The sequence below is a fragment of the Zingiber officinale genome, chromosome 5A (assembly GCF_018446385.1).
Source record: "Zingiber officinale cultivar Zhangliang chromosome 5A, Zo_v1.1, whole genome shotgun sequence".
Lineage (NCBI taxonomy): Eukaryota > Viridiplantae > Streptophyta > Magnoliopsida > Zingiberales > Zingiberaceae > Zingiber > Zingiber officinale.
This window is the reverse complement of record NC_055994.1, coordinates 16780353-16799107: the sequence shown is the minus strand read 5'-3', so window position 1 is coordinate 16799107 and position 18755 is coordinate 16780353. Positions and strand designations below refer to the sequence as shown.

The 18755-nt window shown below is 37.9% G+C and overlaps 1 protein-coding gene across 1 annotated transcript; it reads left to right on the top strand.

Annotated features, from left to right (window-relative positions):
• Positions 1-7433: 7433 nt before the first annotated feature.
• Positions 7434-8064, top strand: LOC121979441 (ribulose bisphosphate carboxylase large chain-like). Its single transcript, XM_042531432.1, has one exon. It carries the CDS (start codon positions 7438-7440, stop codon positions 8062-8064), a length of 627 nt encoding a protein of 208 aa, XP_042387366.1. The 5' UTR covers positions 7434-7437.
• Positions 8065-18755: the final 10691 nt, after the last annotated feature.

Sequence of the window (18755 nt, the reverse complement as noted above, 5' to 3'; positions counted from 1 at the left end):
AACATGAAGATCAAAAGTATACAGTCTCAGTAGAGAAATAAGAACATGATTATACTATCATACTCAATGCACCTAAACATATCTGACATAATAACCTGACATACATACTGTACAAATCACAACCGACATAATGATAGATATATACCCAATCTGGAATCAACACCTGGTACAATGGTCAGTAAACTCACTGGATCTGCAACAGACATACCCGTGACATCTGTGTGATATAAGTACGACTGCATATACATGTAAAATAAATGACATGTATGCAGCATGACAACCAAGTGCAACAACCATATCTCAATCAAGTGCAACAACGACAATCACATGCAACTAGTATCTACTAGGCATGTATGCAAATGCAGATGCACCGCGCATCAAATGCAAGAATAATAACTGCGTATGCATGCTCCATGGTCACCCCCGCCACCTCTCTAGACACCACGACCCCTGTATGGCCGAGAGGCTTGGGTCTGTGACGACTGTACTACCCTCCAGCCCACTATATAGTGGTCGAGGCGGACAGTCCGCTAGTAGCTATCTAACTACATAGCATCAGGGTCCCTGACTGCTCACAACGCCGGATCTCACTAAACCTCGTGACCGGGTGGCACGACAGGACGAGCGGCAACTGCTCTAGCTACCACTACCCATGAGTGGCCGAGTGTGCGGCGCTAAACCAAACCAACTGATGACTCTCTCATCACAAGGGAGACAATGGTCATCAGATGCAATGAATGATGAACATGATATATATATATATGAAATCATCATCCATGCAATAACTCCAAACCTCATAAATACCTCCAACATGAGTATAATCGTCATGATACCTCCACGTATCCCACCAAACATATGTACACACTATATATGTATAATCAACAAAAATCTCCAATAATCCCACCAGACATGTACACAAAGATAAGTACAATCAACACGTATCCTCCAGTAAAAACACAACAGACATGTGTATATATCTCAAACATACAATCAACCCAACTCCTCCAAAAGTACATGACAAATACGTATGTACACACCACATGTAAATGCACGGTCAACAAGATGACTCCTATAACACCTACCCATCTAGGTACAGTCTGCATCATATACCCAATCAGCATGGTAATACCAACAACCCGATAATCCCTACAAGACATACTCTACACGTGTAATCACAATAGAGTAGATATCAAGAGTGAAGACTGTATATGAATTAAATAGATCATCACAAGGGTCAAGCATAAGTATCATGCAGGAAAAAACAGCAACCGATCATGATATAAGATAAAGCAGCCTAATTCATCCAATAATAACCATGCACTAAGTTTCAAAGAAACTATAAAGAGGTCAAGGAAGAAATACCCGCCTTAAAAAGTAGATCGAGTCAAATCATCCCATGTCGAGACGCTCGTCCCAAATCCAAGTCCTGCATCAATCAATATATATATTTTTATTTAGCTAAATTCACATGAATTAAAATAGCTAAATAAATCCCCAACCCAATTAAGATAACTCCACTAAAATCTGATTTCTGATAAGTCCTCTAAATAACCCTTAAATCAAACTCCTTCTAGATCCAAACATAATCCACAGTCTATTAATCAATCCAAAACTCACTAATCAACACATCTTGAATCCAACTCACTTAATTCATTACCAATCAAACACTAATCCAAACTCATCATAAATCCTTCCAATCATAAACTAAACATCCCACATCTAATAATCAATCTAATGATCCCAATGACAAACATGAAATCATGATATTCATCCACCCTACATAATCCATCATTTAATCCAACACATACCAATAACAATCATATTTAACTCTACCTAATGATCCAAATCCAATACAACTTAAATTTAAATTTCTACAACCCATCTCTACTAATCCAAACCAATGTAGAAATGAAATCACCTCTAGAAGTAAAACCTTAATCCTTAATTCACAATAATTCGTCCAAACCAACTTATCAAATCCATAATCAATTCAACCTACATCACCCTAATCATCTCAAACATAGACATGTAATAAATCTTCAAAAACTCACCTAAAACCGGATGAATTTTTGTTGACCCACAGTTGAAGAGCTGGAACAGTAGGCTGCTGGAAACTCCTGACCGAAACCCTAGTAAACCTGCTGCCCCCTTCAATCCAACCTCCTAATCCACAACGAACACTCCACATTAGAAACCAAAGCTAATTACTAATCAGATCATACCCTTAATCAACCCTTGATCTTGCCGGAACAGTGGAGATCACACTTACCTCAAACGAACCTCAATTCTTTAGCCGAAACTCCAATCAACCACAAGGAGGAAGAAGGTCAAGATTTGCTCCGGGGAGATCTATCGATCCGATGCATCCTCAAACCCAGATCAGGAAGAACTCCAAATCAGAAACCAATTCCTAAATAATTCTTGAATCTACAGCATTTCTCGGCACTGCCTTACCTCAACCGATCGCCTCCAGTTGGTGTCGCGCGATCAATTTCATCTGGTGGAGATCCGGTGTGCCCTCCAGAGAACCGATTGAGAAGGAGAACCAAAAGGGGATCCATCAGTCGGGGACGACACGAATCAAATCCCTCACCATGCCCTAGCTCCGCCGGATCACCATCGATCGCCCGCAAGAGACAGCCATCAGAACGCCTTATCAGCCGGAGATGGCTGGTACCCTTCGATATCCAACAGCTCTTCCTTAGGCGACTCAGCGAGATTGCAATCGCGGTGGAGAACGGGCACCGTCGGCGTCGGGCGTTCGCGCGAGAGAGGAAAGGGAGAAGGGCTCCACGCATCGAGAGGGAGGAGGGAGGAGGGAGGCTCGGCCGAGGGTACGCCGACGGAGGAGGTCGATGGCCGGCGACATCGACCGGTAGCCGGCGATCACGAGCTCAGCGTTCAGTGAGGTAGAAAATCGCCGGAGAAGAAAAGGGTTTTCGGGGAGGAGTCGGGAGAAAGAATAAGAATCGGGATTTAAACCTAGGTTAAAATAATTAAAGTCTAAGCTCATTCCCAAATCAACTCCCACTTAAATGGGTAACCTAAATAGGCCTCCACCGTATCCCAAATCTATCCCCTCAAAACGGGTCATACGGACTCCGTTTAAATCCCAAAAAATTTCTAAAAATCCCCGATAAATCCAATAAGATTTTTCGTCCAATAACATTTATTATTTTAATTTTGCGGTATCTTACATATCTTGCTTTCATTTTTTTTTAGTTTCTTTCTAGTTCCTTTTCTTTATTCATAATAACTCATATCTTCTACTTAATTTTTCTCATCTATCTTCTTTTTATAGGATTCAAGGTTGTGGTGGAATATGAGCATCAGATAGAGGAGTATCTTCAAGAACATGAATCTTAATCATTTGGAGCTAATCACTTGGAAACTTCTCTAACTTCAAAAATCTCCTGCACATTACATTTCTAGTTTTTATGGGCAATGAAAAATTTATGTCTAGGGGGATGCGTTGGGTTTAGTTTAGTTTTTAGTTAGTTTTCTTTTTGTATAATAAAATTTTTCCTAGTTACATCATTCATCACATCGTAATTGTTTGTTCTTTAATGTAAAATACTAGCACGCTTGTTCTAGATTTCATGTGGTTTATTGGTTACTTATTGTGCTAGTATGTTTAGCAATCTATCTTTTCCTTTCTATGTTAACATGAAGTAAGCAATGATTTTACCATAGAAATTTGAGTGTTGACCTTGTTTTAGGATCTCTTTATATCTTGCCTAATTTTGATGGTAGATAACTTTGAAAATAGTCATGATTCATAGAACTGGACTAGTACTTATGTTTCTAAGGTGATCTCTTAATTACATTTTGGTTACTAGACAATCTCAGATTATGGTAACTCACTTGGAAAAATCAAAATCCCTGAATTTGCATTTATATATTTATATTTGTGTTAGTGCTACACCTTTAAGCACCAAAAGAAAAAAATCTTATGAATAAGGGATAGAAAATAGTTGTTGTGAATGGAAACTAACAATTTACCCCTTTGAGACTGAGTTAGGTTACAAGGAAAATAAATATTATGTTTCTTTTGATTCCGAGTAGTCCTTTGAGACATTGTGTAGTTTTAGAGATATAAATTATGCATGTGGTAGGTAAGTGTCTATTGATAGAAGCATAAAGAACACAGTTTTATGACAACCTGTCTAGGCTTAGGGATTGATACTTGATAAATTTAGGCCACTATTTCACTAAACATGGAGATCTATTATTTAGGCCATATTCAAATAACTTTTGTATCTTACTCATAAATGAAATCATTTAATATGATTAGATTGACTTGCTAGAGATTATGATGCACTATTTAATCACATGAATTTAGATGAAGTTTTTGCTTGAGGATAAGCAAATGTTTAAGTCTAGGGTTGCAATGTGCATAGATTATATACACTTTTATTCATATTTTGACGCATATCTACTTATATTTCATGATCATAATCTATATCTATTGCACCCTATTTTATTATAATATTATATTTTCATTCTATTTGTTAAAGATATGCTCTTTGCAGGTTTTGATTGACAAGATGCTATTGGAGCAAAAATGAAGCAAAAACACACACGGAGCAACTCAGGAAGAAATCAAGCTCATGCCGTGTGAAAGCACATAGCCTTATGCCAGCCCATGGGCAGGTCATGCCCCATAGGTACAGCCGTGCTCCCCTATGGAGGCAAAGCAAGGGTAGGACGCGTGGTTTCACATGATTATGCCCCCACCAAAGGCAAATCATGCTAAATCCGTGTGAAACCACACAGTCATGCCAAAAGGCATGGTCGTGCCATTCTTCCGGAGCCAAGGAAGACCTTGGCCATGTGATTTCACACGGCCATGTCATCTATCCAAAGAAGAGGAAGACCATGGTGTGTGTATTACATATGGCCATGTGGCAGAGAACACGAGACCGTGTCATGTAAAAATAAGGCTGTGTTGAAACCTAGGTTGACTGCAGACTTATTTTGAAACAACCATAACTTTGCACTCGGTTGGAGTTATAGGCTATTCTTTATATAGAAATATAGATAACTTCAAGATCTACAACTTTTATTCAGGTTTAATAGAGAGAAAGCAGAGTCTAGCATTGCTAAAAGGCATGGTCGCGCCTCCTAACTATAGCTTCATCGGGACCTTCGCCCAGAATGCAGACCAAATTTTGAACACCATGACTTTAGGCTTGGTTGGAGCCAGGGCTTGATCAAATTATCATATTGTACATAATTTCAAGGGCTACAAATTTGATTTAGGTTTAATGGATGAAAAACTTGGTTTACTAGACCCCTATAATCCTAGTTTTCCTGGGCAGTTTGGAGGAGGTATAAAAAGGCCAAGAACCCAATTCTTTGACTCATATTGGATGTGAGACTTTGTCCCTCTCCTTGGGGAAGGGGTCTCCCCTTAGGGGGATATCCTAGGGCTTCATCCACCTCCATTCCTTGATGATCCGTCCATCTCCGGAGTAAGGAGGCATCCCCAAAACATCGTAAACCTTGATAAGCATTTCTTCTTCCCCTTCTTCTCACATCTTGGGTTGTAAGTATGCTTTATTTTATATTTTAGGTTTGTTCTTTCCTTGCAATGGAGTTGATTATCTAGATCTAGGATGTAGGAAGTAACTATGATGTGATATGATATATAAACTATGTATTTGTATATTTTCTTATTCAATGAAGTGTTTATGCCATGTTCTATGTGTGTTATATCTTCTATGTATTTAATGAAATGTGTAAATGGTGTAAATATGTAGATGTGTAAATATGTAAATATGTTCTAGCATTCTCCCAAGTCCTTCATATCAAATTGTTTGGACAACCATACCCTTACTTTCAACAACACTTTGATATTGTTTCCAACTACCAAATATGTCATCTACATATAGTACAAGAAATACCACCACGTTTCCATCACACTTCTTGTATACACAAGACTCATCCTAACACTGAACAAATCCATAGGTCTGGATTACTTCATTAAACTGGATGTTCCAAGACCTTGAAGTTTTGCTTCAGTCCATAAATAGACCGATTAAGCTTATTTCGCAATGAACCCCTCTGGTTGTTTTATATGGATGCTTTCTTCAAGACTTTCATTAAGGAAAGCTGTCTTGACATCCATTTGCCAAATCTCATAATCCATATGAGCAGCAATAGATAAAAGAATCTTGATAGACTTAAGCATGACTACCGGTGAAAAAGTTTCCTTTTTCAACAAGCCTTGCTTTGAAAGTTTCCACCTTCCCATCTATCCCTCTTTTCCTATTGTAGACCTATTTACACTCAATGGCTTTTATACCATTTGGTGGTTCTACAAGCTCCCAGAGTTTATTAGAATACGTAGATTCTATTTCAGTATTCATTGCTCTTTGCCAAGATGCTGCATCTTTATCTTGGAGCGCTTCGTCATATGCCCGGGGATCAGGTTCATGTTCACCAGGGATTAAGTCCAAAGATTCTTCCAAAACATGAATCTTTCAAGTTGCCTAACAACCCTCCCACTACAACGAGACACTGTCTGTCATTGTGCATTATTTGTGACATGTGTTGCAGTTTCTTGTGGTATCTCATCTTGTACTGTTGGTACTAGATTAGACGTGTCCTTTATTATTTCCTTAAGAACAAATTTACTTATGGGCATGTGGTTCATTACATAGTTCTCTTCTAAAAATCGAGCATTGGTGCTAACAATGACCTTCTAATTTTTAGGACTATAAACCTCCTTTCATTTCTCAAGGATTACCCATAAACAAGTGAACTCTTGTTCTTAATTCCAACTTATCAGTGTCTCCCTTCAGCACATGTGCTGAACTACCCCAAATCTGAATATGCTTTAGACTAGGCTTACTCCCATTCTACAATTCTATGGGAGTAGAGGGTTCTGATTTAGAAGGTATTATGTTCACTTCCGTTTCCAGAGTATATCCTCAAAATGAATTTGGTAATAACTCATCATCGATCTAATTATTTCTATAAGAGTCCTATACCTTCTTTCTGCCACACCATTCTGTTGGGGTGTACCAGGTGCAGTTAGTTGGGATTTAATCCTGACTTCTGATAAGTGTCTCCTAAACTCTCCTAAGAGATACTCGCCACTACAATCTCACCGTAGTGTCTTGATACTTTTACCTTGGCATTTCTCCGCATCAACCCTGTACCCTTTGAACTTATCAAAGTATTTAGACTTGCGGCGCATCAAGTAAATGTACTCGTATCTCGAATAGTCATCTATAAAAGAGACGAAATATTCGAAACCACCTCTTACCTGGATAGTCATAGGTCCTCACAAATCAGAATGAACCAATTCTAACATATCTTTGGCTCTATACCCCCTTAGACTTAAAAGTCCTCTTAGTCATTTTTCCTTCCAAGCAAGACTCGCATGTTGGAAAGTTTTCCACCACCAATGAACCCAAAAGTTCTTAATTCATGAGTTGTAGGGAGGGACTTATGTCACCACAAACAGAGACTAAAGCAAGTGTTGGATTTAAAGCTGGTGTTAAAGATTATAAATTGACTTATTATACTCCTGACAACAAAGTCAAAGATACTGATATCTTGGCAGCATTCCGAGTAACTCCTCAACCTGGAGTTCCACCCGAAGAAGCAGGGGCTGCGGTAGCTGCCGATTCTTCTACTGTTACATGGACAACTGTGTGGACAGATGGACTTACCAGTCTTGATCATTACAAAGGGCGATGCTACCACATCGAGGTTGTTATTGGGGAGGATAATCAATATATTGCTTATGTAGCTTATCCTTTAGTCCTTTTTGAAGAAGGTTCTGTTACTAACATGTTTACTTCCATTGTGGGTAATGTGTTTGGTTTCAAAGCCTTATGCGCTCTACGTTTGGAGGATCTGCAAATTCCTACTTCCTATTCCAAAACTTTCCAAGGCCCGCCTCACGGCATTCAGGTTGAAAAAGATAAGTTGAACAAGTATGGTCGTCCCCTATTGGGATGTACTATTAAACCAAAATTGGGATTATCCGCAAAAAACTACGGTAGAGCAGTTTATGAGTGTTTACGTGGTGGGCTTGATTATCCAATTTGAGCACCTCTACGGGATAGACCTCAACAGAAAACTGTTGAGTAACGACAGCAAGTGATTGAGTTCAGTAGTTCTCATAGAAAATTATTGACTCTATATATATGGTAATATGGAGAAGTTAAAATTGTTTGAAGCACACATAGAACCGGAAGTGCCCCTTGTTTCAAAGAGAGGAGGACGGGTTATTCACATTTAATTTGATGGTCAGAGGTGAATTGAAAGCTAAGCAGTGGTAGTAATTAAGATACCCCCGGGGAAAAAGAGAGATCTCTCCTACGTTACCCATAATATGTGGAAGTATCGACGTAATTTCATAGAGTCATTCGGTCTGAATGCTACATGAAGAACATAAGCCAGATGATGGAATGGGGAGACCTAGGATGTAGAAGATCATAACATGAGTGATTCAGCAGATTTGGATTCCTATATATCCACTCATGTGGTACTTCATCATACGATTTATATAAGATCCATCTGTCTAGATATCATCATATACATCTAGAAAGTCGTATGCTTTAGAAGAAGCTTGTATAGTTTGGGAAGGGGTTTTTATTGATAAAAAAGAAGAATCCACTTCAACCGATATCCCCTTAGGCACAGTCATACATAACATAGAAATTACACTTGGAAAGGGTGGACAATTAGCTAGAGCAGCAGGTGCTGTAGTGAAACTGATAGCAAAAGAAGGTAAATCGGCCACATTAAGATTACCATCTAGGGAGGTCCGTTTGATATCCAAAAACTGCTTAGCAACAGTCGAACAAGTGGGTAGTGTTGGGGTGAACCAAAAATGTTTGGGTAGAGCCAGATCTAAGTGTTGGCTAGGTAAGCATCCTGTAGTAAGAGGAGTAGTTATGAACCCTGTAGACCATCCCCATGGGGGCGGTGAGGAGTTACACCAAATATAATTGGTTCATTTCTGAATGTTGCTTTCTCTTATTAGAGTTAGAAGATGTGTTATTAATTTCCATTTGTTGCATCGTGAAATTTATTGGATTGCCAACCAACGTACCAGAACAGATAACTTTTCTCTTTTTCTTGATAACAACTTTATTATCAAAAGAGACAGAATATCAAGTTCTTTGAATAGTTTAGAGACTGAAATCTAGTTCTTTCTAAACTTGGTATGTAAAGACAATTTCTCAAAATCCATGTTTTATTCCTATCATAGAATAAACATCTCCCACTGCAACAACTGCTATATTTGCAGTAGTGCCCATGTAGACGGTGATTTCTCCTTCATATAGTTGTCGGACTTCTTGGAACCCCTGTAATGAATTACAAACATGATTAGTGGTTCCCGTATCTACACACCAGGTACTGATAGATAACACCATCAAACATGTTTCAACAACTATATAAAAAAACACCTTCATTGTTCTCAGTTCGGAGAGGACAGTCCACCTTCGTGTCCAAGTTTTGTTTCCAATCATTATTGGGACTACTAAGTCTATTCTATAGTATAACAGCTAGGGAATTGACAAACATTTGAAATCCTAAGAATCCCAAAAATATTTGGTCAAGACCAACACCTCAAAATCCAGTGATTTATCCATTAATTTTATTGTCTTGTCAACCTAACTTTATGACAAATAAAATTAATAGTTGGTCTTTCTTTGATCAAATATTTGGTCAAAACTTTGAATTTAAAATAATATTGATTCTTCAAAACAATATCATTTAAATTCACCAACACCTCAAACACCGTGAATTTTGCATGCCATGATAGTGTGGACGTATACAAATTCAAACATTTGTAAGAGGAGGATTTTACCCATTAATTATCTTGTCAATCTCTCTTTATGACAAATAAAATTACCTCAAACACCGTGAATTTTGTATGCCACAATAGTGTGGACGTATACAAATCCAAACATTTGTAAGAGGGGTTTTACCCATTAATTTTATTATCTTGTCAACCTGACAAATAAAATTACCTCAAACACTATGAATTTTGTATGTCACGATAGTGTGGACGTATACAAAATCATACATTTGTAAGAGGGGGTTTTAATTTTATTATCTTGTCAACCTTTCTTTATGACAAATTAATAGTTGATTTTCCTTCGGTCACACAAATAATAGTAGTGACTCCGATGGGGAGGATACTATTAAATGCGCCTAAGTGTATACCATTACTTGATACTTAGTCCATTAAATAAGATTGTGCCCCTTCCGATGGGGAAGATCACATGCTCCTAATCAATTTCCTATAACCATCCATAAAGGAAGTTTAATCTAGTGATCTGCAAACAAACTCATCCGATGGGGAGGGAGGCACTCAGAGCCAACACGCAAGTTTGTCGCATCACTTACAAACCAGTAATGGAGACCGTGAAATTTATCTACTAATCCCTCTCCCACTTAGTTATTTAAGGTGAGGAATTTTAACCTAGCAAGTACACATCACATCACAGTAAATAAAAGTAATAATATGGAAATTAATTTTCCAACTATTATGGCTTCTTCCATCACTGTCCTTCATGTGCTGCCAGCCCAAGGGTTCATGCTGTCAGGTCCATCGAGCTTCCTTTTCCACTGTGCCTCTAGTCGTCCAGTAGTACCACGCCTCGCAAGGATACGATCTATGAAAAAAATAAAATTTTACATATATTGATCCTATATCCCACAAAGGAATGTACATGTAATCTAGATAGAAACAAAAATGTAAAATCCTAAAACTAATACAGCTCCTGCTATATTTAATACATACAATCATGCACACACAAAAATGCCCTTGACAGGGTCCAATCACACACAATATCTATAAGCCATAATAGTTGGAGCCTGCACCCACAAAGTTAGCACATCCTACTATTATCCTGCCTAAATTATTTATGACATGTGCATAATTAAACTGAAAACCAAACACATAGAGGCAAACCCTAGCTCTGATACCAATTGTTGGTTGGTCCTAGGAAGATCATATCGGTTCCACTATACAAAAATTTTGTACAAGTGTCGAACATTTCCTAACAACCTATTGTATTCTTTAGAAATTAAATTTGGAATCACAAACAGAACTTAACATTATTGATTACAAATTTAACTTATCTGTTCTTAGTGGTTTAGACTTGGATCACAAACGATACTTAACATTATAGATCCAAATCCACCTAGGTTACAAATTTAATTAAATATTTATTTCAAAAATCAGCTCCCAGGTCAAACATGACGAGGCACTTTGCCTTCTTGGGTATGGGAACATCCACCACTGCCTAGACAAAGCCTCTTAATGAAATTCAATATTTAATTTCCTTATATAACTCTAGGTTTAACCAAAAAAACAATCGAATCACAAGATTGAAAAATAAAAGAAAAGAAACACAACTTTGAATTACAAATCCGAAAATCTAGAATCTTTAGCCTCTTGTGTTTGGTATTTCAAACCTATACAAAGAAAACTAGTATGATGCGGAATAGAATTAATAGTTATACATTTCTTTGTAAGCAACAACCTCTTGGTCTTCTATCGTATTCCTCTTCTTATCTCGGACGTCGTGTGGGCAGCGATCTATTGAGATGAGAACCACCCAAGCCCTTCTTCTGCCTTCTACCAAGTTTCAGCCAAGCAACTTTCTCCAAGAAAAATAAGTCTCGGCCACCAACCAAGCTCCAAGGAAAACTAGGAAACAAAATCCTCCTTTCTCTTCTTCTTCTCCAAGCTAGATCCGGCCACCAAAACAAGCTCCTAGAGGTTGATGAGGTTTGGCCACTGAGGAGGAAGAAAGGAGAAGAAGGAGAGATCATATGGCCGGCCACTACCAAGGAAGAAAAGAGAGAGGAAAAATAGAAGAGAGTTATCCCCATGAAGGCACCCCTTCCCTCTCTTTTATAATCCTTGGTCATAGAAAATAAGGAAATTTAATTATAATTAAAATTCCCTTTATTTTCCTTGCCCTTAGTTAATAAGGAAAATTAAAAAAAAATCCTTTTAACCCCTTCTATGGCCGGCCACCTTAAGAACTCCAAATTAGGCAAGTTTTAAACACAAAATTAAAACTTCCTTATTTCTTTTCAGAAATTTTTTTAAAATAAAAATTTCACTATAAATTTTTCCCTTCATGGTTGGTTATAAAAGGAAATATTATAAATTAAAATCTCTCTATTAAAACATGTGGATGATTTCCAAAAAGGAAAGTTATCTTTAAAATTAAAATCTTCTTCTCAATCTACAAATAAGGAAAGATATCAAATCTTTTCTTAATCTTTTGTAGAAACTATAATAGGAAAAATTTAATTTTAAAACTCTCTTTTAAAATCATGAACATGGTTTCATAAAAAGAAAGTTTTATCAAAATTAAAATCTTCCTTTCAATCTACAAATAAGGAAAGATATCAAACTTTTTCTTAATCTTTTGTAGAAACTATAAAAGCAAAGATTTAATTTTAAAACTCTCTTTTAAAATCATGAGGATGGTTTCATAAAAGGAAAGTTTTATCAAAAATTAAAATCTTCCTTTTAACTACAAATAAGGAAAGATATCAAACCTTTCACTTAATATTTTGTAGAAAGTTATAAAAGGAAAGATTTAAATTTTAAACTCTCTTTTAAAATCATGGTATCCACATAAGAAATATTTTAAAAAATAAAATCCTTTTTGATTTAATGTGGCCAGTCAGAACAAGCTTGGATTCAAGCTAGGGCCGGCCACACAACTTGGCTCATCCTGTTTGCTTGGCTGGTCCAAGCTTGGGTTCCAAGCTTGCTTTGCCGGCCACCTTAGGATGGGTATAAAGGTGGGTATAATACTTTATAAACAAGAGGCTATGATAGGGACCGAGAGGAGGAATTGGTTTTGGTCTCCTGATGAAATTAAGCTTCTAGTGTTCGCTCCGAACACTCAACTTAATTTCATCAATAATAATTCATTCCACTAAAGAATTATTATTGAACTACCGCACCAATCCCAAATTACATTTTGGGCTCCTTCTTATCATGAGTGTGTTAATCTCCCTGTGTTTAAGATGTCGGATGTCCACTAATTAATTGAGTTACTGACAACTCACTTTAATTAATATCTTAGTCCAAGAGTAGAACCACTCAACCTTATTATCGTGTCAGACTAAGTCCACCTGCAGGGTTTAACATGACAATCCTTATGAGCTCCTGTTGGGGACATTATCAACCTAGATTACTAGGACACAGTTTCCTTCTATAATCGACAACATACACTATAAGCAATATCATTTTCCAACTTATCGGTCTATTGATTTATCGAGCCAAATCTCACCCTTTGATAATTCAAAGAAATAAATACTAAATATATGTGCTTGTTATTATATTAGGATTAAGAGCACAGACTTCCATAATAACTAAGGTATTGTTCTTTTATTAAGTCAGTATAAAAAAAACTTACCTAAAATGGTCCTGCTCAATACACTCAGAGTGTACTAGTGTAATTTATCAGTCAAGATAAACTAATACCTAATTACACTATGACTATTCCAAGGGGTTGTTCCTTTCCATCTCAGTCGTGAGCTACTCTTTATAATTTATAAGGAATTGATAACATGATCTTCTGTGTGTGACACCACACACCATGTTATCTACAATATAAATTAATTGAACAACTACATTTAACTTATAAATATAGATATTTGATCAATATGATTATTATTTATAAGTAAATGTTTATACAAAAATCTAGGCTTTTAGTATACATTCCAACAAGCATAACTTCAAAATGCGCTAAAGAAAATGATTTTAGCTATGTGGAAAAGGTTAAACTACGCGTTGTTCATGGGTGGCACCTTAAATAACTATTTTAAAATAGGAAATAGGCCAGGTCAACGGTCCTTGAGCAGTCGTTGGTGATCAAGAAATAGAGGCGAGGGCTCTGAGGTCAAATAGCCTCCCTATTTCAACTGCGTGACTGCACATTTGCCTCCATGAAGAAGAGTGATGTTAATAGCGTTGACGATAGGCATAGTAAAGTCAGGTGACTTAAAATGGGCGCCCTTCCTTGCTTCAAACCACTTGTCTTCCCCTACATGGTAAGTAGTGAGCACTGCTTGGACTATGGCCAGTTCAGTAGAAAGATTCACGACTTCAGACTTGGCTATAGTCAAAACACTTCGATTGGTTTCTAAATCCTCCCAAAGTAATTTTATCTCAGTCTCTTGAGTGTCTAGTTTTTGTTTCCACTCAACAGCTAATTGAGTTTGGGAAGTTAGCTCCATGACATGTTGGCTTTTGATTCTTCCAATTGAGAGGAGAGATGCTAGACTTTTGCGGTCTTCTCATCTAGGTCGGTTAATATGCGTGCTCAGCGAGTAGTCACAGAGTGGATCCTATCTTCGGTAGTCTTTAGAGTGGCCTCAGATCTCTCCGCTAGCTCTAGATCAACTTGGCTCACTAATAGAACCTCTTAGAGTTCTTTTTCCAACTAGCTCAATCGGTGCAATTGAGCCACTCTTTCTGGGGTTGGGTGGCCCGGAGACCCGGACGCGCCCACTGCATATCAACATTTCTTTAAGTCTTCATTCTCTCGCAGTATAACTGTGACTTTCTATACCATGCCTAGTCGAACGTCCATTTCTACAAGACAAGGGTCATCAAGAGATAGGTAGAATAAAAGATAGTTAAAAACTTAAAAGTTTACCATAGTAGAGTTCACATAGTATTCATCCACCATCTCTACCAGCGTAAGATCATCGAGTCTTACCGTGGCATCCTCCGAAGCCCCCATCATTTGGACCATTAGCAATATGTGACCACTGGATAGAGGAGTTAGAGAGGGGGAAGTTACAATGGGAGCGGATGGGAGGTTATAGATGGTGGAGAATTTGCTTTTAGGCTCTACCTTAGAGGTTGAGGTCAGAGCTTCCTCCGAAGGAGTAGTGATGAAAGCAGACAAAGGTAAAGTGGCACCAACCATAGGCTCAGGCGATTGGGAAGTGTCCTCTTGGACAAGTAGATAAAGTTCACTTGGAAGATCCCACCCAGCCTCTTCTTGGACGGGTGTAAGGTGGGAGAGGACACAAGAATGGGAGATGAGGGTTCCCCTAGAATTTAGGCAGGGAGGACAAGTAACACCTCTTGCATCTTCATAGGGGAGCAACCGCTTCAGAAGAAGAGTCCTTAGAAATAAGGAGAGGATCAGTTGGTGCTTATTCTTGCATGACCATCTCGTTGGGTCCTGCCGCGTGACTACCAGACATCTCACTAGAAGAGCTTGCTTGCGATTGATTTGGCTTAGCTTGGAGTTCCCCCTCCTTTTGTAGAAGCCTATCCTCTTGTAGTTTTATACAAGAGGATGTTAGGCTTTCAAAGTAAGCCTCCACTGCATGAAATAGAAGAGACTTTAGTCAGTCCCAACCCAATGGACAAAATGATAGGACTTACCTAAAGAACATGGAAGTTTTGCCCGAATGGTACTTAGTACGAGCAGGTAAAGTAGGCCCTCATGTAGCAGTTTAGGGGTCAAGAATTAAATGTCGCCCAGCTTCTTCAAATGAGAGATAAGGGTTGGGTTGACTTTAAAATCCCCAATGTCTGGAAGTGGGAGAAGATTGAATAACCACTCGATCGACCATAAAGCCGACTCAGGCAGTTCAATAAAAACAAAACAATCCTTCCATCCTTTATTAGAGGAGGGAAGGTCCTTGAAGAACCCCACCTTAGGACGAGATTGGGACAGAAACACCTCTAAATTTAATCGCTTGGGATAGAAAAATAGGTAAAAATTAGGGGGAGTAGGGGGGATACCATACATATGGAATAAGATAAGCATTCCACACATACTGTGAAATGTATTTGGGGCAAATTACAAAAGAGGGATATTAAAATAAAAGCTTATTTCAGAGAAAAAATGGAGAATAGGGAAGCACAAGCCCGCTCTCAGTTAGTCCTTAAAGAAGGTGACACAATCGGTAGGAGGGCGATGAGAGCGAGCTTGGGAGGATGGGAGATGAATTTGGTTGTTAGTAGGAATTTCACATTGTAGATGGAGGGTCTGTCATCAGAATTATCAAAAGTGGAGCGGGTATAAATATACCACGGGGCAACAGACTCTTGAGCCATCAGAAAAGGAAGAAAAATAGCAAAAGGTGTGGAAGAAGACTTACTAATTAAGATCAGAACACAAAAAAGGATGTGTTGGTGGAAAGGACTACTCTTAGAGGGCCTAGCCTCCCGCTTAGTTTTTAAGCACCCTGATTTAGGGGCGACCGGTCTAAGGGTCGGTCGTCTTTAATGGACAAGCACTGCAACACTTTGTACATCCGACCACTCACTATTGGCCAAAACAAAGGAGAATTAGGCTAGTCTAAAGGGACGGCCGGGAACACACTCGGTCGGACCTCTTGTCGCTCGGTTTCCCATTCTCAAGGAGTAAACACTGTATATGGCTGGATAGTCATAGAACCGCCTCAACCCAAGGGACTTGCTTCTATGGATTTCACTCAGATCTCCAGAGTCACAACATATATTTGAGTGGCCTCAGAGACAGGGTAGGATTTCACTCAGATCTCCAGAATCAAGGTTCCATTCATCCTCCATCACAATGGTCACTCACTCAAGATAACTCTCAGCTGAGATGGTCAAGATAAATCTCGGACGAGATATATTCAGGGAATAAGATTATGAGAGAATCCTAATAGACTGCTAGAGAATATCAACCGATTATCAGAGAATATTCCTTTATGATTTTCTTCGGCCAACACAACCTGGCAGTATATTTCTCCAGCCACCTTATTAATGACATCAGTTACAAAAAGGGTGCACACGTGTAACGGAAGATTCCTCGGACTGAGGCTATACGCCTTCCTGGAACATACCCTCCGTTACTCGACAACTTTTGGCACTTGACATTCTCTGTCATCTCATGATTACAGAGGTTATAGGAGTGATATATAAATAGGGGGTCCTCTTCGATGGCGAGGTATGCATGCATATGTGCAAGTTCAAATATGCACACATACTTCATTCTTTCTACTAGGCATCCAATCACCCATTTTACTATTCTACTCTCCGCTCAAGCAACATACTGACTTAAGCGTCAGAGGACCTTACTAGACACCTTTCTCCCTTGTCTCTATATAGATATTTTGTCGACCCATCTGAGTGTGAACAAAAAACTTAGCGCACTATCAAAGAAATTTTAATTTAATCTGGAGGTTTTTAGCTAGTCAACATCATAGCTATTTATTTAACGTACTATCTCTAACTTTCAGATAGAATCACCGAAGAATTAACTTATCTATCAGAGTATATATCACATTGGTAGAAGAATGTATATTTAGCAATGTGGAAGTCAATGATTGTTTATATATGCCATAAAATTTCATCATGGGAGAAAGAATTACAAATTTCATTTGCTTTATATTTGTTTGGAAAGAAGCAATATTTATTTCAAATGAGTAGTTTTCCATCTTTTCTAGCTAGCTGGAAATAAATTATCGATGTTTTATTTTGTTTGGTAGAAATTAATAGATAGAGGAAAGAAATAATATAAAGTTTTTTGATAATCTTATTACTAAAGCCAATAAGCTTATTTATACAAATTATCCAAAATAATAATGGAAAGATTAAATAAGTCATACAATCATAATAATTATAAGCATGGTAATATAATAGACTTGGAAATATTATTTTTCCTATTTGATTCACGTCGATCTTGATTGTGTGTCAAATATAATAAATCTCAATTGATTGAAATCAATTAGAGATTATTTCCATTATTATCATTACCCCCCGACAAACTCAACGAGAGGGCCTGAACGTTGAGTTTGAGTGCTAACTTGATGAAACGTTGTCTAGATAATGGCTTAGTAAATATATCAGCAATTTTATCTTCTGTAGAGATATAAAAAATTGAAAGTTGTCGAGTCGCCACACGCTCGCGAACCAAATGAAAATCAATCTCTACATGCTTGATACAAGCATGAAAAATAGGATTTGCCGCAAGATAAGTTGCTCCAATATTATCACACCATATTTTAGGCGTAGCAGTTGGGAAAAAGTGTAATTCTGAAAGAAGATATTGTAGCCAAATAATTTCTAACGTTGCGTTAGCGATATCTTTATATTCAGCTTCAGTACTTGAGCGAGAGACTGTAGGTTGCTTCTCTAAAAGCCAGGAAACAAGATTTTGCCCAAGAAATATAGCATATCCACTAGTAGAACGTCTATTTTTGAGAGATCCAGCCCAATCTGCATCACTATAGGCAATCAACTATCGTGAAGAATGGCAATATAAAAGAAGACCTTGAGATATCGAAGAATTCACTTAACACCTTCCCAATGATGTTCAGTAGGAGCATGCATAAATTAACATCACAACGAAAGCAATATCGAGTCATGTAATTGTGATATATTGTAGGACACCAATAATACTACGGTAGATCTAGGGGTCAGATATCGAAGAGGAGGATGAAGGTGCAATGAAACCACCCTCAATGATTGGTATGGAGATAAGATGCGCACCATCCATTTTAGCTCGTTGTAGGAGACCAGTGATGTATTTGCTTTGAGAGAGAAGACAACCTTAATAATGTGAGAGAAACTCTATGCCAAGGAAAAAATGAGCATTGCCAAGATCCCAAATAGGAAACTATTGACGGAGAAAATGTAGTAAAGTAGTAATGCCATTTTGATCAGTACAGTTATTAATATATCATCCACATAAATCAGAACAAATATTGAAAATTCCTCATTACATTTGTAGAATAGGGAAGAGTCTTTTTTTGAG

What these genes read in the sequence shown, in the direction of transcription:
- LOC121979441 (XM_042531432.1), top strand. Translation starts at nt 7,438, where the DNA reads ATGAGTTGTAGGGAGGGACTTATGTCACCACAAACAGAGACTAAAGCA.